Source organism: Xylona heveae, assembly GCF_001619985.1.
Source record: "Xylona heveae TC161 unplaced genomic scaffold L228scaffold_3, whole genome shotgun sequence".
Taxonomy (NCBI): domain Eukaryota; kingdom Fungi; phylum Ascomycota; class Xylonomycetes; order Xylonales; family Xylonaceae; genus Xylona; species Xylona heveae.
The window spans coordinates 974,367-994,317 of record NW_017264195.1 but is presented as its reverse complement, the minus strand read 5'-3'; the positions used below and the strand labels follow the sequence as shown (position 1 = coordinate 994,317).

The 19,951-nt window shown below is 47.7% G+C and overlaps 9 protein-coding genes across 9 annotated transcripts; 3 read left to right on the top strand and 6 right to left on the bottom strand.

Moving 5' to 3' along the window:
- Positions 1-114: 114 nt before the first annotated feature.
- On the bottom strand, positions 115-1,125 carry L228DRAFT_237191 (hypothetical protein; the record flags this gene model as incomplete). The annotated part of the gene is made up of 1 exon (XM_018330901.1): positions 115-1,125. The coding sequence occupies one exon, from the start codon at positions 1,123-1,125 to the stop codon at positions 115-117; it is 1,011 nt and encodes a 336-aa protein (XP_018189799.1).
- A 1,272-nt stretch (positions 1,126-2,397) lies between these two features.
- L228DRAFT_245147 (hypothetical protein) lies at positions 2,398-3,652 on the bottom strand. The gene has a single exon (XM_018332098.1). It carries the CDS (start codon positions 3,555-3,557, stop codon positions 2,517-2,519), a length of 1,041 nt encoding a protein of 346 aa, XP_018189798.1. The 5' UTR covers positions 3,558-3,652; the 3' UTR covers positions 2,398-2,516.
- A 470-nt stretch (positions 3,653-4,122) lies between these two features.
- On the bottom strand, positions 4,123-6,131 carry L228DRAFT_252625 (hypothetical protein; the record flags this gene model as incomplete). Its single annotated transcript, XM_018333702.1, has 6 exons — positions 4,123-4,242; positions 4,297-4,716; positions 4,803-5,125; positions 5,255-5,664; positions 5,721-5,975; positions 6,028-6,131. 6 exons carry the CDS (start codon positions 6,129-6,131, stop codon positions 4,123-4,125), a joined length of 1,632 nt encoding a protein of 543 aa, XP_018189797.1.
- Positions 6,132-9,105: 2,974 nt separating this feature from the next.
- On the top strand, positions 9,106-9,665 carry L228DRAFT_266591 (hypothetical protein; the record flags this gene model as incomplete). Its single annotated transcript, XM_018334882.1, has 3 exons — positions 9,106-9,163; positions 9,227-9,543; positions 9,606-9,665. 3 exons carry the CDS (start codon positions 9,106-9,108, stop codon positions 9,663-9,665), a joined length of 435 nt encoding a protein of 144 aa, XP_018189796.1.
- Positions 9,666-10,192: 527 nt separating this feature from the next.
- L228DRAFT_259486 (DNA glycosylase) lies at positions 10,193-11,604 on the top strand. Its single transcript, XM_018334168.1, has one exon. The coding sequence runs from the start codon at positions 10,203-10,205 to the stop codon at positions 11,427-11,429; it is 1,227 nt and encodes a 408-aa protein (XP_018189795.1). The 5' UTR covers positions 10,193-10,202; the 3' UTR covers positions 11,430-11,604.
- A 575-nt stretch (positions 11,605-12,179) lies between these two features.
- L228DRAFT_245142 (shwachman-Bodian-diamond syndrome protein) lies at positions 12,180-13,207 on the bottom strand. The gene is made up of 3 exons (XM_018332097.1): positions 12,855-13,207; positions 12,663-12,786; positions 12,180-12,560 (listed from the first exon to the last, which is right to left on the bottom strand). Exons 1-3 carry the CDS (start codon positions 13,016-13,018, stop codon positions 12,504-12,506), a joined length of 345 nt encoding a protein of 114 aa, XP_018189794.1. The 5' UTR covers positions 13,019-13,207; the 3' UTR covers positions 12,180-12,503.
- A 664-nt stretch (positions 13,208-13,871) lies between these two features.
- L228DRAFT_92182 (hypothetical protein) lies at positions 13,872-15,419 on the bottom strand. The gene is made up of 2 exons (XM_018336970.1): positions 15,071-15,419; positions 13,872-15,020 (listed from the first exon to the last, which is right to left on the bottom strand). Exons 1-2 carry the CDS (start codon positions 15,195-15,197, stop codon positions 14,017-14,019), a joined length of 1,131 nt encoding a protein of 376 aa, XP_018189793.1. The 5' UTR covers positions 15,198-15,419; the 3' UTR covers positions 13,872-14,016.
- A 663-nt stretch (positions 15,420-16,082) lies between these two features.
- L228DRAFT_92180 (hypothetical protein) lies at positions 16,083-17,789 on the bottom strand. The gene has a single exon (XM_018336969.1). The coding sequence runs from the start codon at positions 17,392-17,394 to the stop codon at positions 16,279-16,281; it is 1,116 nt and encodes a 371-aa protein (XP_018189792.1). The 5' UTR covers positions 17,395-17,789; the 3' UTR covers positions 16,083-16,278.
- Positions 17,790-17,992: 203 nt separating this feature from the next.
- Positions 17,993-19,386, top strand: L228DRAFT_245138 (26S proteasome non-ATPase regulatory subunit 9). The gene is made up of 4 exons (XM_018332096.1): positions 17,993-18,279; positions 18,353-18,425; positions 18,534-18,919; positions 19,013-19,386. The coding sequence occupies exons 1-4, from the start codon at positions 18,106-18,108 to the stop codon at positions 19,142-19,144; spliced, it is 765 nt and encodes a 254-aa protein (XP_018189791.1). The 5' UTR covers positions 17,993-18,105; the 3' UTR covers positions 19,145-19,386.
- Positions 19,387-19,951: the final 565 nt, after the last annotated feature.

The window sequence follows — 19,951 nt, the reverse complement described above, 5'->3', positions numbered from 1 at the left end:
TACGCACGCGTCATGATCTGTGGGCAATGACTGCAATAAACGTTCTATCCTCATTTTTCTCATTTTTCTCACATTAAGTTACGAACGTCCTCCTTACTCTAAGGTATATACTCCTTAGTCTACACCGCCGTCACAGTCCCCACTACACAACACGCCCCCACCGCCTCTACCCGACGGATCCTGCAAAGACCTCGCCAAATCGTCGTACTCTCGACGCAGTTCCTCCTTGTCATCGCATTTCCGCGCAGTATCGTAATCTATCAGAATGGCCGTGGAGGAGGAGGGGGGTGACTCTCGTATGATCAGGAAATTGAACCGGTTGATGTCCCCGTGCTTGATCCCCAGGCTGTGCAGTCGGCTCAGCGTCGCTTGACACGCCGCGAGGTCCTCGGGCTCTGCGTGTCGCGCGTTGGTGATACGTTCCATGATGAATCCGATGACACGTCCATGTTCAGTCAGATGGGCGAGGAAGCGGGGTCCGACGTTTTCGTTGCCTCCGATGCTTTCGGTATTATTTTGGCTTTTGGTAGCTGTTTGCTCTCCCTGATCTATATCTTCTTTTTGCCCGTGTTGCTGTTGTCCGTTTGGTTGTCCGTGTGGTTCCGACTGTATCCATTCAAACGCCGTCGTTTCGTTCTCAAGATATCCAATCTCCCAAGAGAACCGCGCAAACTTGGCTACCACCGGCATCTTGATAGCTCCCAGTCTCGAATCCGTGGGAGAGTCAAACGACACTTCATATATGCCCGTCCGTAGCTTTTTTCCAATGGTAAGATCCAAGTAGTCGATCAATAGAGGATGCCAGATATTCTGGACCCCAGGAAGCGCAACCTCTTGCGTGTGAATTTGTGGGAGGCCGGTAGTAGCATCCCGGGATATGGTCCCGTCGTTCCAGTTTCCTGGCGGAAAGGGAGGAAGTAGAGAGACCAAGGACGGACCGAAACACATGTCTTCGATACTGAATAGGCCCGGGTCGATGGTGAGGTATTTGATGCATTTGGTTGATTCTGTAGTTTTTGAAACCTTGGACTCGGACTCGGACTCGACAAGCAATCGGAAATAACTGACGTCGTCGTCCATGTCGACCTCACATTGAAGGAGTTCGATTTTTGGCTGGCTAGACATGGTCACTGGGCACTGGTAGCGTCGTACTACTACCAATGCGAGCTGGATATCGTGTGTTCAAGGATGGCCAAAAGTTGAGAAAGATGACCGTGCACATATGCTGTAAGATTCGGAATAAATCTTTTTTGAAGCTGTTTATGTTTTGGACAACCTTCGATGATTTATATTTCTTCAGGCAGCGAAATAATACCTATCTTCACGGCAGAAATCCCTAAAAATTCATTGTTTAAGCCCTGGTTTGGCCAGAAGAAAGGAGGTGGAATATCACTGGTGGAGCGGCTCGCGCTATTAGTGTTGACGCCTTCCGCGTGAATGGGACCCTGGTCAAGTAAACAGGGACCCTGGTCAGAACAGCAATTGCTCCGAAAATAAGTCGTCACATGAATGTTTCCAATAATGTGATAATGCCAATGAACTTCAGCGACGGCGTATCGGGGATGAAGTACGGAACAGGCACCTAGTAATCCTAAGCGCTTGCGATGTCAGAATTTCTTTTTACTGCCAGCATTAAAAATATAGCGCTGAAGCAGCACCGTATCCTCCGTCACGACGAAACAAGCGCTTATTCTGAAGACTGGATTGGTTGCAAATGATCAGGAAGCCATCGCTAGTCAAGTGGCAGCGTTACCATTGCAAGCCCATTTGTCCGTCGTCTACTTTTTGAGCGCTTCCCCTGAGGCGCAATATGCGCCGCATGGTGTTTGCTATTCGCGGCCGTATGTCATATGTACTTCTTGCTCTTGAAGAAAAAGGTATAAAAGATCACTTAGTCTCAAACAGCAGCATCATGTTTTTTAGTAGCAAGACATCCAGTCAAGACCGAATTCGCGTTAGCAGTTATACTTGCAGATCTGCGCGAAGGTAAGTGAAACGGAATCCATTCTTCATTCACAGTGTTCTGATGCCGGAAATTCTAGGTAATCGAAATAATCCGTCAGACATTCGAACGATTGTCGTCCTGCCGCTGCAAAGGTAGGTGGAATTGACCTCGAATCGCTCAACTGCTATTACATACAACTCGAGACTGACATAGTCAAGATGTGCATTCAATATTATCGAATGTACACCTGTGGCTGTAAAAAGCCCGAGGAGTTTAGTCAATGTGCTGCACGATTTGGAACGAACGTCAAATGTTCCCCTATGGATTGGATGCCAATGGGCAACTCTCTCCATATGTGCACAAAACATATGGTGAAACCTGGCACAGACGAGATGCGCAGGTAGGTTGAATCTTCTGGAAGTCATAGCGAATATACTTTATTGACGGATTGCCAGGAGATGAGTGAAGAATGGAACCAGTCTTCCTTATAACACTATCACCAGTTTCAATATTGTCTTGTTGTATGCGAGCTAGCAGTCACCTGTGTGATATTTCCAATGTTTCAATCTAGTCAATTTACTCCTTGCTTATGCTTTCCGTCCATAATCTCACCGCACTCTCTGAGATGGGTTTGGAAACTCTCTTCTGTGAACTTGCGACGCCAATGGAACGGTTTATGATAATGAAGCGGTTTGCAAGCCAAACACTGGAAACCCCACTCAATACACGTAGATGGTCCATGTCTCCGGCGATCTAAGAATGGCGCACAGATGATAGCCATGAAGCGCTTCGGATTAGAATCTACCCCATCGAACGCATCTTCAGACCTCGGTCGGCGCGGAGTTGGCCCTGCAACTCGTCCTGCCAACTCATGCAGCGATTTTCGCGACTGGTATTTTTCCAGCCTTTTTGACGCCATGTTCGAAGCATACTGCTCCATTGCACTCTCCGTGCCGTGAAGCGCTATGCCTGCCTGTCGCGCGGTGCTGTGATCAATCAACGTGATACGCGCGCGGGACTTGATCTCGCGGGGTGAGTATACCCCTGGAAGACTCCTCATGGACGGCAATCCTGCGAGATGCTCGTTCCGGAGTCCAAATTTGCGGAGCACATCCGTACGTAAGAGTGGGAGATAGTCCCGCTCCCAAGCGAAGCAGAGATAGCAAACGCGGCGGCACGTAATCAGGTAGAGATATCCTCCAAAGTCACCGCAGATGTCGCATTCAGCGGTGCAGAGCTTCTGGTATAAGTCTTGACATGAGATCCAGCTTCCACTGCCGATACTGAGGATCGCTCGGATCGATATGGGCACGTGTGCGATAATTTGTGCGTATTCGGGAATAGAATCAACAATGAGCATGGCGCGTCGATTGACGCGTCGGAAGTCAGTGAGTGATTGGATTTCGAGCTGAGCGAGTGTCATATGAAGGAGCTCCAGAGGAAGTTGGTCCAGAGTCCCAAGCGTATTGGTATTGGCCTTGCTCGAGGAGGCAGATGTGTGGTGTCGTCCATTGTCTAGAGGACAAAGGGTGCTGATTTTATCCAAGGTGTGATCGGGAAGATTCTGATAGATATATGTCGATTCGCTCAGTTTGTCAATGGATACTATCATATCTGTGTTTTAACGTAGACATTTCCTGCTTTCATTCTTCTTGTGGGGTTCTTTTGTTGTAGAAATGTCTTGGCAAATTGCAAGAAGATCTGGGAGGAGAGATGAGGTTCGAACTTCACGTATGCTAGGTAAGGTAGGTATATAAGGTATAACGTGGATGTCATGTGACCTGAATACTATTAATATACAATATCCATGACAAAAGAAACTTGCAAATAAGAATTGAGAAGTTGATACAATTTTTGTGCTACGCAGTCGCAGTTTCGATTATACTTTATAGTGTGGTTGTGTCCTTTTACCTTTTCGGCTCCAAGACCTTTGCGTTTGGCATTTCGTCTCACTAGTTACGCATCCACCCTATATTGGAATTTTCCTTGGCTTACATTTCGTATCGTCATTTAAATGACGATGTTATTGCTTTTGTATACAATTGGGATGGACAAAAGGGGATATCAAAAGTGAAGAGGGGGAAGCACGGAATTGGAAGGAAAAAGAAACGAAAGTTACATGGAAAGAAGGCTATATATGCACCGCCCCTTCCCTCCTCAAAGCCTATCAGGAAGAGTTAGAAATGCTCCTTCCAGAACCGAAATCTAACCTCATCACTATTCGCCAATCTACATGCCTTCCGGACCTCTCTTGCAGCAGGATTCGGTCCGCAAAAATAAACACCTACGTCTGCCCTCTTGACCTTTTTCCCTTTTGATGCATCTGCATCATCACCGCCTTCGGCACTTACATCTCGATCTAAAGGACCGATATAGCTCTCGTCCAAAATAGCTGTGCGCAGCGCCGCAAAGAGCCTAACAAAATCCGGACGTCCAAAGCACGTGCGAGATCGCAATTCAGTCAGGGGATCTTTGGCCATGCCAACACTATTAAGCACAATGTTCTGTGCAGTGTCCGCGTCGAGACGCTGCGTTAAATATGTGTGAATACGTAAAAAGTCAAGGTTGTCCTGATATTCAAGAGAAGAAAGCAGGGCCTGGAACCACTCAAATGAGGACGTGTCTCTGCAGATCCAGTAAAACTCGACGCGGCGTAGACGGCGCGGCGGGTTGGGCGATGAGCGTAAATGCCAGATATTTTTGAGAATGGACGCCCATGGGGTAACACCAATACCGGTGCCTACGAGGATGGCGACTTCGTGGTCAAAGACCTGTATGGCAGTATTTTAGTGTTGTACAGTAATTTCAGATGCTTCACTTAGTAAGAGGAAAAGGGGAGAGGATAAAATGTACATACGTCCTCCGCTGGAGCTCCATATGGTCCATCAATTCGAATCTTGGGCATCAATTGGCCATTCTGAATAGCAACTTCGTACATGCCGTGAGGATCGAGCTCTTCGTAAACTTTTGCCTGAGAGGAACCAGCTCCCAGTGCATCAGCAAGCTCGCACGTCCAATCGCCGACTTGTCGGACGTGAACGGAGATATAGGGATCAAAGGGGCAGGAGGTGATGGTGTAGGGATGCCATTGGCCTCGAGATACCGCAGGCACGTTGATAAAGAGCCACTGGCCGGCTTTGTATTTCATCGAGGGCATTCGGAACTGGATTTCGAATGCGTCTTGGACTTGTTAGTTTATCATAGAAAAAGAATTATAAAACGGAGGAAGTGGAGAAAGGAAGAGAGAAAAGCACGTGAGTAGACAGATCTAATAAAAATGGTGGAAGAATTTCTGAATGTAGAACATACCGTACGGATGCTTGATTATTTTGGTAATTTCCGTAGGCCTCCTTATGCGAATTTCCCGGTAGACTCTTTCAGCAAAGTAGAAGGCTCCGCCAATTAATTCCCACCTCCAACCTTGATAGCCAATACAATGTTGCCAAAATCTCTTGCCCGCGAGTGGTGAAATGGGCTCCGGAATGTCACGGACAAAGCAGCCCGTTGCGTGCGTATAAAGGGCCAGCATGAACGGAACGAAAAGATGATGGGTATACCAAAACGTCTCGAACGATTGCTGGCGAATTCTTCTGTGCGCCGTGGTATATATAAGCAACATGCATAAGAGCATAACGTGGCCAGTTATGCCCGCAGCTTCCGTATAGTGGACCTGAACAGCTGCAAGCGGCCGAACCTGAGTCCGTTCAATATTGAAGAAACTGTTTAATATCAGCGTCAAACCCTTTACGAAATCAGGAGACAGCTAGCAGCGTACTTGACATAATGGCTCGCAGTATGAACGATTGTCCAAACTAGCATGGAGTATGCTACTTGACGATGGAACCAAACCGATTCATCAAGAGGAAGAAATCTCAACTTGGGGCGAATCCATTTTAGAAGATTTCTGCACATGGGCAGCAGGATCAATGCCCCATCGATGGCGAGCACGAGGCCAGCTCCTCTTGACATCCATACAGAAAATGTAAGTTTATTGAGCGCAGAGAGACGCTTATCTCGGACTTGGTTGACCCTGAAATACAATTAGAATACATTAAAGAGAAGTGAGGAGAGAGTGATCCTACCATCCTCCTATGAATATAGCGATGTGACCGCCATGGAATAGAATATTAAAGAGGAGTCGAACCCCAGTCAACTCGCGACGCCACCAAGACTTTTGCTGTCTCATCTTCTTGAATGCCGAAAATGTTTGCTAACTGTGAAATACAGGATTCATGCAACGTCAAAACAAAAATTGAATTGATCCTTTCCCAATGCAGAACGCTTTGGTTTCCCCGTGGCCAAGGTTCTTTGCGGATTGGGTACCAGACGATAGTGGTCTGATGCTTTGAACAAACAGTGACCTGCACCGGTTCGAAGACCAAAATAGGAGAGAACAAATTTAGAGACCTGAGAAGCCCAAAAAAGGACTTCTCTCAAGGAGAGCGGCCCGCGCTGTTTGCTAACCCTTGGCTATGGGCGCAGAGTTTCTCCCAGTACGCTGCCAAGGTTGATTGTAAAGGATTGGGAAGCTTGGCGTGCCGTCCCGCTCGCTCTCTGGAAGCAGGATCACTCTATGTTTGAAGTGATTTCGACCTAGGTAGGTCCCGCAGAAGCAATTATTATCCGTAGCCAGGGCTGCTGAAATTAAGTCTTTCAAGAATCCAGGCACTAGCTCTAGGGGACCACGAAAAGGCCAAGAGCTTGGAAATAGAAATGAGATAAGCGGCAAAGCTGGACTAGATCTATAGTCTCGTCACCGTGCATCAAGAGTTTTTTGCTAGTGGTTTCTTTACCTTGCCTACTCTCCCCACAAGGACGTCAATTGATGCGGTAATCTCTTAGGATCCTTCAAAGCGCGCGTTGGATTTTGATAACGTGACAATCAAGCCACACAGAATGCGGCACTACCAGGTCTCATAAAAGATCCGGCACAGCAAGCGTATTTTTTAGGCAGGTATAACGGTCAGAGGCTGGGGTGAATGCTACCGCTGGCTAGGATCTTCAAAACATTGATCTGCGTAAGAACACACCCTCGCCGCGTTGAACAACCACTCTGAGATTCCAGAAAACTGGTGAGCCCTGGTAAATAAGATTGGTATCCCAGGCTGTAGTCGCCTCACAAGGATGAATGGCTTTTCAAGGCGACCCAAGCGCGGCTATCGGGAGGACGCTCTGACATCTAGAATGTGGGGAAGTGGCACAGACAGCGTAATGTAAACTCGGCAGGTCAAAATCAAAGAACTTTGATCAAATATGTAATTTCTTGCGCCTTGAAATAGATATATTTGCGGCACCTGTGCCGCGTTGACGGGAGTGAGGGAAGGTTACCCTCGACATCGTGGCGATCAGTACCACACTCTTTCCCATGACTGCTTGAGTCAGAACCTGAACGATTGGATTGTCAGTGTCTCAATGATCCATACGGTTGCGCCAACTTGTCGTTGGGGGGTCCCTTGTCCCTTTCGTTGCCTTCAAGGTCGAGGTTGGCTCGCTTGGCAGGTTTTCAGCAAAGAGCCAATGATCACTGCCCTCGACGCGCCCATCTTCGCGCTATGAAGGAACCCCAGACGTGATCAATAATTGAGGGGCTGCAGATGTGCTCCGTGCGCAGCCATTTTGCGCAACTGTCATCCTTCCTGCCTTTTATTTTCCAGCACAGAACTGGCTCTTCCACGTGTAGTGACATATTGATTGGCTCCGTTCCTGGCGAGGCGGTTAGGTACTAAGTTCAGGGGCCCCATGTTCGGCAGTCCCTAAATGCCACCTTCCGGGAGTACACGGTGATCTCCACCTATGAGATGATAGCTACCTGGCATAAGTCTCCTCAAGTCCGACCATTGCTGTTTGATGTTCCTGTACCTCTGGTGTATTGGTAGGTCCATGAGGATTTGCGAGGAAATGGGGCCAGATATAAGATGATCCGTAAGCTTCAGTCTCTTCTGAAAAATGGCTGGCTTGGGTGCGAATCACTCCACTGTTTGGCTCGTGGAGAATCGCAGAACATCTGTCACCGTGTGTGGTGTGAGGCGGAAAAGACCGGGTGTGATGAGCTCTTGGATTGTGATATGGGCGGTGAGAGCTACTACTGTAAACGAAGCTCTAACAACTGCTTGTCTGGTTTTGACGGAACGTGTCCAATCGATGAAAATGATGCAGATTCTCTGTACGCCAGCCGGGCTCGAGGAGGTAGCACATGGACCTCAACGTGACAAGAATGACTTGAGATGATCTTCTTCGGTGCAAGACTCCCAAAAGGTGTACTTTCTAGTACAATTTGCAGTAGCGCGCCTTCGTCAGCCATCACAAATACTCTGATTGCACCAGTCAGGGGCCAACCTCGCAACCAGGGCAAGACCCAGGTGTTGGGATCCGGCTTAGGGTGCAGCCTCTTCCTTTCAATCACGCATCGTCCCGAGTAGCGTCGACAGGACTGCAGACTTGATGTCGAGAAAGAAAAAAGGGTCAAAGCCCAAGAATAGCTCGAAGATGAGGCATGAGCCAACCAGGGATGAGGAACCCATGAGCGTCTAAGACGACGTGGATCCTAAATGTGGTTCTGGATGCATATTTCCAACTCGCTATTTCGTCGAATTGTAGTGGCCGTCATTGTTCTTGTTCCTTCCCCAGCAGGCGCTCCGGTGTTGGATTCGATGCCAATCCGAGCGGGGCTATTTGCGCTGTGGCTCCAAGCAGTGGCGCCGAGACGGTTGGCATTGAGCAGAACACCAGCGCCCAAGTCATATTGTTAGTCTCTTGTGTCGTTGTGATATTCTCTTGTAATCATTCAGAGTCCAGCCAGCTCTTTCGTTCATCGATTGCTTCATAGTGCTATCAGTCCTTAGCCTCCCCATCAGTCATATCTCCCTTTCTAGCCCCATCTTTTCTTTCCCTACCTTTTCCGCTCGCATCTGATCACTCCATTATGAGGCTGCCTTGTTCCACGTCCCCGGTAATTTGAATCCTTCCATTTCTCCCGTCCTCATCCATGCATCGTCTGTCATTGATATCATCGTTTCTTTTACTTTCGACTCGCATGCATGGCACTCAATGAAGACTGGCGATTCAATATTTCACATCCGATCAGTCTGTACTGCTGGTGACAAGAACTGGATGATTGATCTCCGGCTGGTTTCCGGAGTCACTCAAAACCACTCTGCGGCATGGGAATCCTCATCAAGAACCACTGGGCAAGATTGATTGTCCTCACGGCTGCCTTATGTAAGTTTATGCTGAACGACCTTGTTATTTCAGTCTTGCTCTACGAGGCTAATAAGACGGTAGACCAAGTTGCAGCCGCAATCGAAGGCTTCTTCTGGCCAAAGTTTTTCTGGGACTTTCTCACCAAAAATCTCGACGGATTCGTTAAGCCTATACCCATACTACAAATCATCAATCTGGTGTTGGGTCTCGTCACATTGGCATGGGAATGGCCTTTGAAGAGACTCTCACGTCTCTCACTTCACAAGTCGATAGAATGGAGGATCATGATGTATCCGCTCAACGTCATGACGGCCGTGCTACTCTACCAAGGCACAAATGCGGCCCTATACTACCTGATTGGAATCGTCGTCTACTTTTGGGCCTACACTGAAGGCGAGGTAAACTCCATCTGCTCCGAATACTTTTACCTTTTGTCTCAAAAATCTGACAATTTCCACAGATCGTGTGTCCCAGACCATGGAGCCTGCCCAAGAGGCGGCGACCCAGGACAGCCGCATGATATGTTTCTCTATACGATTGTGATTTCTTTCCGGAGCGGGCGTACAAATTGGCGTTATGTCAGAATCTCACCCTCGAAGGGTCGGCGTTTTATACAAAAAATCTTGGCAGTGGAGTTTGGAGGTTTTATGAATGCTTTATACCACCACTGATGAGCTGGATCCGTTGTCATGACCAGAACGGATACCAGGGACGATGATACCCTTACGAAGACCTTTCTATAGCTAGAACATTTCTAGTTTTCTTTTTTGTATTGTACAAAATCATAATTTAAAATGAACATATATCCAAATACTCCGTACAATGTAACATATCCTGAGTCGCCGACTTAACTTGTCAACATGGCACACGGCAGAGCAATTACATGTCCAAAATAGGAAGCATTATTGGCTCCCGTGTCAAGCCCAATCCAATGACGTACGCGAGAGACCATCACTAGATGAGGAAGGTGCAACCATCCATAGCTCTTGCTCTTTTAAACACAGCTGTCAGACGTCAAAACAAACCAATTATTTCATAAAAATTATAGAAATTAAATATGCCACGACGACCACAGTCTGCCAATGATGCAGCAATCACTCCCACCTCAAAAGGCCCAGTTGCTGAAGATACGCAACCTGCCTCTCTTGTATCAACAGACGCACCCAACGGTACCATTCCTCAAACTTTAGAAGCAATAGAAAACGCGGAAGCACATGCCGAAGAAGGGACTCTTGAAGAAGAATCAGCATTTCGCCCACCGCCTTCATTTAACGGCCGACTCGACCAATTTGCCTATGTGCGGCGACCAACAACGAGGTCTATGCAGAGCACATCCACATCAACCTCTGCACCCGCATCGCCATCCTCATCATCATTATCAGCCATCACCTCTCCCAAGACCCGCACCAGCACAAGAGCCGCCTCATCTGCTACCACCGCCTCCGCTCTCTCACCCGTTCCCGCTAACGCCCTTCTCTCTTCCCCTTCCAAACGACGCATCACCGATTCCTCAGACGCCGCCTCACTATCTACATCACGGACCCCATCGCCACGAAAGAAAGCCCGGCGCTCACCCGCAGGCTATGCCCCTCCCTCACGCTACGCCCACTTACCTCCGTTGCCGGACGTGTTCGCGCCTAACCTCATCTGCGTCTTCATCGGCGTGAACCCCGGCGTGCGGACCGCTCAGACGGGGCACGCATACTCGCACCCTTCCAATTTATTCTGGAAACTTCTCCACTCATCGGGGCTTACATCGCGGCGCTGCGAAGCTCGCGAAGACGTCGACTTACCACGTCTCTATGGGCTAGGAAACACAAACATTGTTGCCCGCCCGTCCGCGAACCAGAGCGAACTAAGCAAAGCCGAAATGGACGCGGGGGTGAGCATTCTCGAGGCAAAAATACGACGATGGCGGCCTGAAGCAGTGTGTATTGTCGGAAAGGGCATCTGGGAAAGCATATGGCGCGTGAAGCACGGGAGAGGGATCACAAAGAACGAGTTCCGTTTTGGATGGCAAGACGAAGAAGAAAACATGGGCACGGGACATGGTGATGGAAGTGACATTCTCGGTGGCTCGGAAACCATGAGAGAAGATCATGCGCAGATAATACACCATGTGAAGCGGGATCCGGATTGGAATGGCGCAAAGGTGTTTGTAGCGACGAGCACGAGTGGTCTCGCAGCATCGTTGAGACCCCATGAGAAGGAAGCTATTTGGAAACCTCTGGGCGAATGGGCAATCAAGAGACGCAAAGAGAGGAATGAGTGGGTGGATAATTGAGTCACGGGTATTTTCTGTTCATTTTATTGCCAGTGTCTTTCCCCCCTTCACTGGGCCATTTTCGATCTCAGCATTGCGGAACTCCTTATCATGGCGAAATACTTTTTGCATATATACCCCCTTTGAGATTTATATATTCTTTTGATTTTCATATCAATTGGCCCTCGACTCCCCGTCGTCCTTTCCTGTAATTAAGTCATATCTTCAGTGGCTCCAGACCGCTGCTCTCCTACACCCAAGCGTTGGGGAAATGAGATGCATCAGATAAGATAAGCCCGCAGAGAGATCACATGTGTCACACCGCTGCCCTCCTATTGTCTCGTTGGGCTGCTGATGATGGAGAACAGGAAGTTTGAGGTCTCAGATTGATACTATAAAGGAAGTCTTACATCAAATTCGTAAGCTTGCAAATAGTCGCAGCTATAAAAGGAGCTTCAAAAGTAAATACAAAAGATTTGCGGTTTCTACGAATATTTGTACTGGGCAAGATGGCCCTTGGGGTAGCTAGAGAGCTCCGAACCGAAGCTATGTAGCTCCCTCGCTCGCAAAGCTCTGCGCCTTCTTGGTTTCCCCCGCGGAAGCGGACGGGGTCATCCGTGTGAGATCACATCAAGTCTCAACTCTGAAACTTAACTCAAGTGTCGTATTCGCATGAATTAAGTAGATTGGCACAACTCGCATGCATTCACAGAGGAACGAAAATGGTTTTACTTGTTTGGATATCTTATTTGGTATTTGGTTATTTCAAATACGAGGATAATGCAGCCAACTAAGCCAGCGTGTATCCCGCTTCTCTAACACCTAATGCTGATTCAGACCCCATCCGTGATATCTCGTAATAAAAAAAATGGAGATGCCGATAGCTATGATGGCAGGAATGGCAGGCGGTTGGATGAACGCATCCTGGCGGGATTGGCGGCTACATATGATCAAAGACTATATATGCAACTCAAATCTCTTTGAGAGGTGCCGCTCAAAACGCCGACCGCATCGAACCATTGATATTTTTTTGAGGATATTAAGAGCAAAGAAAAATTCCGAAACGAGTCGTCAAAGAGTCGTGATCGTCGTAGTCTAGTGAGAAATCATGGGACCCTTGCTGTCGTTCTTAGGACCCTGGCGTTCAGCAGCCTGTAGACGAATCATCATGTTAGGATCCGTTTATTTCCGTATCACCAAATTTTGGGCAGGCGTATATAAATCAAAGAGGTAAAAAGCAAGGTGAATACGAACCTCTGAATGCAAGATGTCACCCTTCTCAAGGATCGCCTTCATGACGGTGTCATCGTCATCGGAGCCGAACTCGTTTTGCAGGTCGCCCTTGGAGGCACCGTCAAGAACACCCTGGGTACCGTGCCTTTTTTTGAAGAAAGAAGATGTTAGAAAAGAGCTCTGGAAGAAGCTGAATATGGGGCATAAGCTTACTTGTGCGTCTTGAAGAACTTCCAGCCGCTAACGACCTGGGCGAGAGGGATAGACTTGTCCTTTCTCCAGTTGAGGACCGCCTCGCGGTCGTCAACGAAGACGATAAAGTCCTCGTTCTGGCCCTTGTAGTGGACCTTGGTCTGAGGAGCGTTTCCCTTAGGCATCTTGGTGGTTAATCTTTTGAAAGAAAAGGGTAAAAGGTTTTTGAGAGTTTGTGGAGGAAAGGGAGCTTTTGTTTGTGGAGTGATGCGTGAAAGTGAGAGTTGTGAAGGTTAGAAGATGAAGAATATAGAAGGGAAGAAGCTGAAGAAAGAGATTGAAGGAGCAATAAGTACTTGTTGCAGCAGTAGGGCAAATGCGGCACTTGTACCTGACGTGGAGGGGCCCGCAGCTCAGTGGGGTTTTGGGTTTGCGTTACCTGGGAATGCCGAGGGAGAAACGAAAGCAACATACGTCATAACGTCATCGTCATCTGCCCCCTTCACCTTGGCTGCCACGACAGATCCATCCCACGCTAAACTCAGTTAAAGAGTCGACAAATCAACACTAACTAATATTACCCCAGAAGCCCCACAAAGGGGTCATTTCGAGAACACTTAACGTCAACACGATCATGGAAGTCGGTCGAACCCCATAGTAATACAACGTTATTGGCAATGACGATGCATCAATCAATGCATCACCCTGGCAAATATACCAGAGCCCGCTCAAACAAAAGAACCAAGCTTCACATCCTGCAACCCTTGTCCCAATCTAGTAAATTGTCGTGTGAGTTGTACGAGTACAACGTTACTTTACACTTTGTTCTGGTATTATCAATATAGAGTCATCAAACAATTTGGTCCGAGGCGCGAAAAAGCCCCCTCAAATTAATACCATCAAAGCATCATCATAAACATCATAAACCTCATCCTCGCCGGATCGTGCCTGTTCAACAAATCCAATCCATTGCCCTCTGACCCGTCATAATTTCCACCAGTATGGCAGACAGCGACTTCTGTCCCTCAAAACCAATTAAGTATGCAACGTTTAATACAGCCCTGCAATGTTTTGTTGTTGGTACTGATGGTGCGATGATCCAATCATGGTTTGGTGGTCATATCTCACGAGCGGCGACGTATTCGGAAAGATACAAAAAAAATTTCGAAATGTTCCCCCAAATTCATGACTGGGAAACAAAGATTCTTTTGAGTTTAGAAGCACCCAGTCCCCTCAGGTGGTTACCAAAGCTTTCTCTCTTTCGAATCCTCTTATTTTCTTTCTCGGCTTTGGTTTCATCTTCCGTTTTCTTTTCATCGTCGGTCTCCAAGGCTCCAGCCTTGTCAGCTTCAAGGTCAGCTGCACGCTTCCCACTGAGCGACCGCTTCACCTTATCGCTGAAAGAGCTCTTTCGGGATTGCGCTGGACCAAGATCTTGCCGTTTCTCGCTGCATGTGGACGATTTTCCTTGGCTACCTCTGAGATTTCTGGCAGGTTCTATGCCGGCCTTTTCGGCTGTCCCCGTCAATTCGTGAATAGTATCTGCTGGCCGTTGACCTTCAGCCGTTTTTGGCCGACTTGGAAGCGTATAGCTTGTAGATCGCTTTGTGAATGTGGTTGCGATGCTGGCAATACTGAGCTTGCGCATCATTGAACTGGCTGAAACCCGGACCACGTTTTCGCCCCGCTTCATCGCCATACAAGGAAACGGCAAAATTTCTTTAGTCCAAACATCGGATAAAGCATTCTCAATGCGCCCTCTCTCGATGCGCTTTGGAGTAAGCGTTGTTGTACGTTTCGAAGAGACGTCCACAGCAGGTCGGTGTTGTTGACTCGATGAACTCTGCGGAAATTCAACGCCTTCTTTTGCGAGAAAGGTATTTTTGATATTGACCTCCGGTCCTTCTAGGTCTTTTGTAGAGACTTCGGCTTCAGAGGTTGACGATTGACGCGCAAGAATACTAGCAAGGCCAAACATATAACCGGTGGGTTTTATGTCCAGCGTTAGTAGCGTGAATATCTCAGGAGAGTCATGTGCGAGATTATCACTCTTCCTCCGTTCTGATATGAGACCTCTCCACGCCTCTTCCTCTTTAGCAGAGCAAGCGCATAGAAGAATTTCATGGAGCATCTGATCACATTTAAAAGCAATTTTCCAGGCAAAAGGCACGGTTCGGCACCAAATACCTGCAGCTGTTCAGTTCAAAGTACTTGGTGCTATGCAGGGCTGACCTCACCTTTCCCTTCTTGCGGTGATAGGATTTGGAGGTCCTCCAGCGATATCAAGACAGCAACAGTGAAAGCTCCGTCTCCTCGGTTTGCGGTGGCAAGAAGAAGATGGTGATTGAACAAAACACATGCCATATAAGCTCCATGGACTCCTACTTCGGTCTCAAAGGCGACGTAAAGAGCCCCGCAAAGTGACACCTGTCCAAGATGACGGAGGGTATTGAAACGCGCAAATTGATGCTATAGGCGAAATGTTAGTCCAGGCTCCTTTTGCATCGTACGACTTCTTCAGAGCTACCTCTTGGGGGAAGATTAGCCGGTCTTGGAGCAACCAGGTCTTTTCGATTCGTTCCCGGATGACTGGATCGTCCGTAGCATTATCAATTGCTTTGGTCGTTTGTGCAAGGCGATAAATAACCTTTTCTAACTCAGCATAAGAGTCCGGACAGTCGTGGACTTGCGTATCTCTTTTGAGTTCTTCCATCAGAAGCTTATATTTGAGAACTCTTTGCGCAGGCTACAATGCTTAATTTAGTTACCTGTTCATATCCAGCGTACATCTCTGACTTACCTTATTAATGATATCGTTTATTTGCAATGACTTTTTGCTCAAATCCTCTCGGCTACTGATTGATGTTAAAGAAGTTGCCAAGACTTCTACTCCCCTTTCATAGGTATGCCACTCTGGAATTGCTGAACAAAATGAAGAGATCCCACTCAGCAGGTGTTCTTGCTTTGCAACATAGTCTTCATAGGAGAGAAACCGTATCATCTAAAAGGAATAAAGAGGAGTCAGAGGTTAATAAAGCCCTCGAACTCACATAAGAAGCACATACCAATTTGTCAAATACTCTAGCAACGTCACCAGCTGTTTTGGGTTCGGCCCAAAGGACACGGGTCTCCACGCTATTTAGGACAGCTGCATCAAGAGAAAGCCGTGCCTTTCGCTTTCCGTTGGCTTCGCTTGCACCTTTCAAGCCTACGTCTGAGCGCGCTCCATCCGCGCTATGCCAGCGAGTGTGCTTGCGAAAATCAGCCGTCGGCAGTTGTCGATATTGTTTCTGGCTGTATTCTGAATAAGGAACGACACGAAATAGCTCGCCAAGAAGATCCTCGTGTAATTGAAGAATCTCATTAAGGGAGTGGTGAACTGATGCACGAGTTTGCGGAGAAACTTCAGGGACTTCTGCGAGCAGAGAAATATACACCTAGCAAATCAAAGTAAGCATAGGTCTGTTCTATCTGTTGACGTTCCGCGCACATTACTAAGAAGTTTCAAATCGGCGATATAACTTTCTTCTGTACTGATAAGCTCTTCGATGGCTTTCCGACGTTTCACTGAGCGATCCCAAATTTCTGCATCAATCAGTGGTTTCTCTGGACGGCTATCAGTTGATCTCCTTCCATCTCTAAAGGAAAGACGACTGCTCCTGTTGGTGTTCCTGCGACGAGAGGATCTGGCGCTTTTTCGATGCGCTGGAGCACCAAGGCTTGCTAGGCTGAGACTTGCCGTTTTGACTGCAGTCACAAAAGCGGTGGAACTGAATGAAGGGGCTTTTCTGCTATTGGTGGCTTCATCATTAGTATCCAGAATATCAGGAAGCGGATAGCAGACATCATCATCAAAATCATCCATTGGCTGCCTTTCAAGACGGGAAACAACAGCCTGCTGCCGTTTTAAACTTTTCTTCTTGAGTGACCCCATCCACTTATGAATCCACTTGGCCGAATGCTCCGGTTTTTTGGCTTGAGCTGTAGTCTCTTGAAAACTCGGCGTTGCACTTGTTAGTGTACTCGGCGTACCTTCTATCGTCGCATCCCTTTTAGGCACATCAAGAAAGTTTCTAGGTCCAAATAAAGGCGTTGAGCTAGGATTATTCCGAACACGCAAAGTGGGTGGGGGAGGGCCGAGATCGATCTCCTCAAGATCCCCAGATTCGACAGCAACGTTATGCTTCGTTGGGATCTCCGGTTGTGGAGGCTCTGGAATCCGGTTTGAATTTCCAGACTTTTGGGACTTCTGGGACTTTTGAGACTTTTGAGAGAAACGACCAGATGACTTGCGCGAGACATCTGAAGGCGTCAGCAGACCTGAAAGGTGGAGCGATGATCCCGAAACCGCTCCAGGCGGTTCATTCTCATTCCTTGTTTTCAACGAGCCGGGTCTAGATGGCGTTGAGATGAAAGATCCCGATGAAGGGCTCCGGATATCATGATGCCGTAAGGTGCCTGGAGTATTTTGAGACTCTTGAAGGGGAGGCGGGGTGCCTGACCACGAATGTGCGACACTAAGCAAAGAAGAATCGAAACGACCATGTGGTAGAAGAGCCATTATAGCGATATCACTTGTTGCAAGACGCAATGTGGACTCCGAAGTGAGTGACTGTAGTCCTTGCAGACTGGGATGCTGCTGAGGGAACGAATCAATCCATGGGCCAAAGCAAAGAGACAGGTGATGAATGAAAACATTGGTTCAAAACTATTTGAGTATCAACAGCCATTGTAAACAACGCTCTACAATTTTCAGGAAAAAGCAAAAAATCGGATATTGACGAGGAAAGAGCAATATCAATAGACAATAAGGAAGGAACGACCAGAGAGAAGCTGCTTCGAGCGTTTTGAGCGCATCGAGCGAGGTAGATCGAAATCTTAGGACATGACATTATGAAATTCTATGGTATAAAAAAAGGTCAACGCGATCTGAAGGTTAGCCAGTTGCGAAAGATCAGTTCACTCAATGGTGAAAGCGTTCACTGCGATTCGAGTTCAGGTGATCTCTTTCTGTTGAAGACGTTGTAAACAAAGCAGTGGTGGTGACGCTGTGGGATCGCCGCCTCTCGGGGATCCGGAAAAATTCCCCAGGGTCCCGCCCCGGATCGGAACAAGATGCCCCGCCCAATCTGCACTTTAACCAATTCATTCAATGTGCACTCTGTCAAAATAAAAAAGGCAGAGCTTACGCCAGATACAACATCTCATCAAGGATATCTGACATTAATCGGTTTGAAACAAAAGACCTTGTATTTGATTTTGTTTCAGTCAGATGGGTCTACCCATGGACGACATCCACGCACCAACAGTTACCTCCGGGCCAACGACATCCGGCAGCGGGGTTGCCAATGGCAGCAACCTGGAGCACCTCTCCTTAATGGAGCTCATTGCTGAAAAGGACAAGGTGGAGGAAGAATTAAAAGCCCTTGGGAGCGTACTTGACTCTGTTGGTCATTATATTTTGCATTTAATTTCACCCAAGACATCTAGCTAACGTTTCCATGTTTGACTTGATATAGCATAATGTCAACATGAATACCTCTCTGACCACATTCGACGGATACCCCCGAGCAGATATCGACGTCGCGCAGAGTATGTACTGCTCCTTTCTCCCTTCCACCTGGCAAAGCTATCTATCATGCCAAATGCTCTTGTCTTTTACAACAAGCCCTTACTTACGCATGGACTTTCATCGAACAGTTCGCACGACTAGAGCTCGAATCATCCGCCTCCGCAACGACTTCAAAAACCTCATGTCCAAGATCGAAACAGGCCTTCACTCGCACTATTCTGCAGCTGCCGCCGCCGCCGCCGCCGCAACATCACAACCACCTGCAACTCATCACGAAGGTCCAACAGTAGGCGGCGCTTCCACAGCGAGTAGCGTGCCAGGATCCGTCAACGCGGCGAGCGCGTCCGGACTTATCGAGACACCATTTGCCAAAGTCAATAGCGTAGTGGAAGGTAGTCCGGCCGATGAAGCTGGTCTCAAGGCCGGGGACAGAGTGCGACGGTTCGGCACAGCGACGTGGCTGAATCACGAGAAGTTGACAAAGGTTGCTGAGGTGGTGCGGCAAAACGAAGGTGTAAGTATATTCCGATATATTTGACATGTCTGACAACTCTTCGCAATTTCTACGCTTCAAAAGGCTAACGTATGCCCCTTGTGGCTATCACAGCGCCCAATACAAGTCAAAATCGTTCGCAAAAATCCCATGACCCAAGCCGACCAGGAACTACTCTTACATCTCACGCCACGCTCTGGCTGGGGTGGACGCGGTCTACTCGGCTGTCATCTTGTACCCGCATAGACTTTTGTTTTCCTTTCTTCATTTACTATATTCGTGCTTCCAAGTCAACCCCTTGGGCCCTTATTCTCCGTGTTTGCTTCCCTCTTCCCCATTTTCCCCCTTTACTTCTACAATGTATGCCTGCTTTGGCTCCTTATACCTCTTGCGCTACCACGCTACCAGGCGCTGTTACTATTATGATGTTTTATGCCTTATATTCTACATGATACATTTCTAGCGAATCTAGGTTTTCCTCCGGTATCTCCTTATGCTGTTCTATCTTAGGTGCTTTATTCTTAAGTTGAAATCGTTCCTCCATGCTAACCCCTCATCAAAAAAACATACACTGGATCAGTATCCACTTCCATAATCTTATGCGTATAAGCATATAATCATTGAGTAATGGTATTTCTACAAGTTACACAAGGTGATAGAAGATGCCCCGGTTAATCAATCATTCAATCAATCAGGAAGCGCCGAACGCGGAGAAAAAAAGCCCCGAGAAAAAAAGAGATTTTTCGAATTTCCCGTAGCAGACCCCAAAGATGTCAATACTCGAAAGGTGGTTGACCGTAAACTCATGGTAAGAAAAAAGAGACGTAGAAAAGGGAAAGAAAGGAAAAGGAGAAAAAAGGGAAAAGATCATGAAAAGGGGAGGGCCACTTGTTCAACCTCCCACTTTTTTGCGGCAGCGGCATCAAACCATTGTCGTCCCCTTTTTTATGTAGATAATTGATGCCGCGCCGCTTCAAATAAACCATGCAGCATGCTATATTAAAACAGTTGAAACCCCAATCGTGCAAGAAGCAAGATGGAAGGTGGGAATGC

Bases quoted from the DNA above. Each gene is read 5' to 3' on its own strand.
- L228DRAFT_245142 (XM_018332097.1), bottom strand. From the start codon at position 13,018: ATGCCTAAGGGAAACGCTCCTCAGACCAAGGTCCACTACAAGGGCCAG. The intron at 12,787-12,854 runs GTAAGCTTATGC...CTTCAAAAAAAG, and splicing joins AAGTTCTTCAAGACGCACAA to GCACGGTACCCAGGGTGTTC. The intron at 12,561-12,662 runs GTTCGTATTCAC...ATTCGTCTACAG, and splicing joins GTGACATCTTGCATTCAGAG to GCTGCTGAACGCCAGGGTCC.
- L228DRAFT_259486 (XM_018334168.1), top strand. From the start codon at position 10,203: ATGCCACGACGACCACAGTCTGCCAATGATGCAGCAATCACTCCCACC.
- L228DRAFT_92182 (XM_018336970.1), bottom strand. From the start codon at position 15,197: ATGGCATGTGTTTTGTTCAATCACCATCTTCTTCTTGCCACCGCAAAC. The intron at 15,021-15,070 runs GTGAGGTCAGCC...GAACAGCTGCAG, and splicing joins ATCACCGCAAGAAGGGAAAG to GTATTTGGTGCCGAACCGTG.
- L228DRAFT_92180 (XM_018336969.1), bottom strand. From the start codon at position 17,394: ATGGCTCTTCTACCACATGGTCGTTTCGATTCTTCTTTGCTTAGTGTC.
- L228DRAFT_245138 (XM_018332096.1), top strand. From the start codon at position 18,106: ATGGGTCTACCCATGGACGACATCCACGCACCAACAGTTACCTCCGGG. The intron at 18,426-18,533 runs GTATGTACTGCT...TTCATCGAACAG, and splicing joins AGATATCGACGTCGCGCAGA to TTCGCACGACTAGAGCTCGA. The intron at 18,920-19,012 runs GTAAGTATATTC...TGGCTATCACAG, and splicing joins TGGTGCGGCAAAACGAAGGT to CGCCCAATACAAGTCAAAAT.
- L228DRAFT_245147 (XM_018332098.1), bottom strand. From the start codon at position 3,557: ATGATAGTATCCATTGACAAACTGAGCGAATCGACATATATCTATCAG.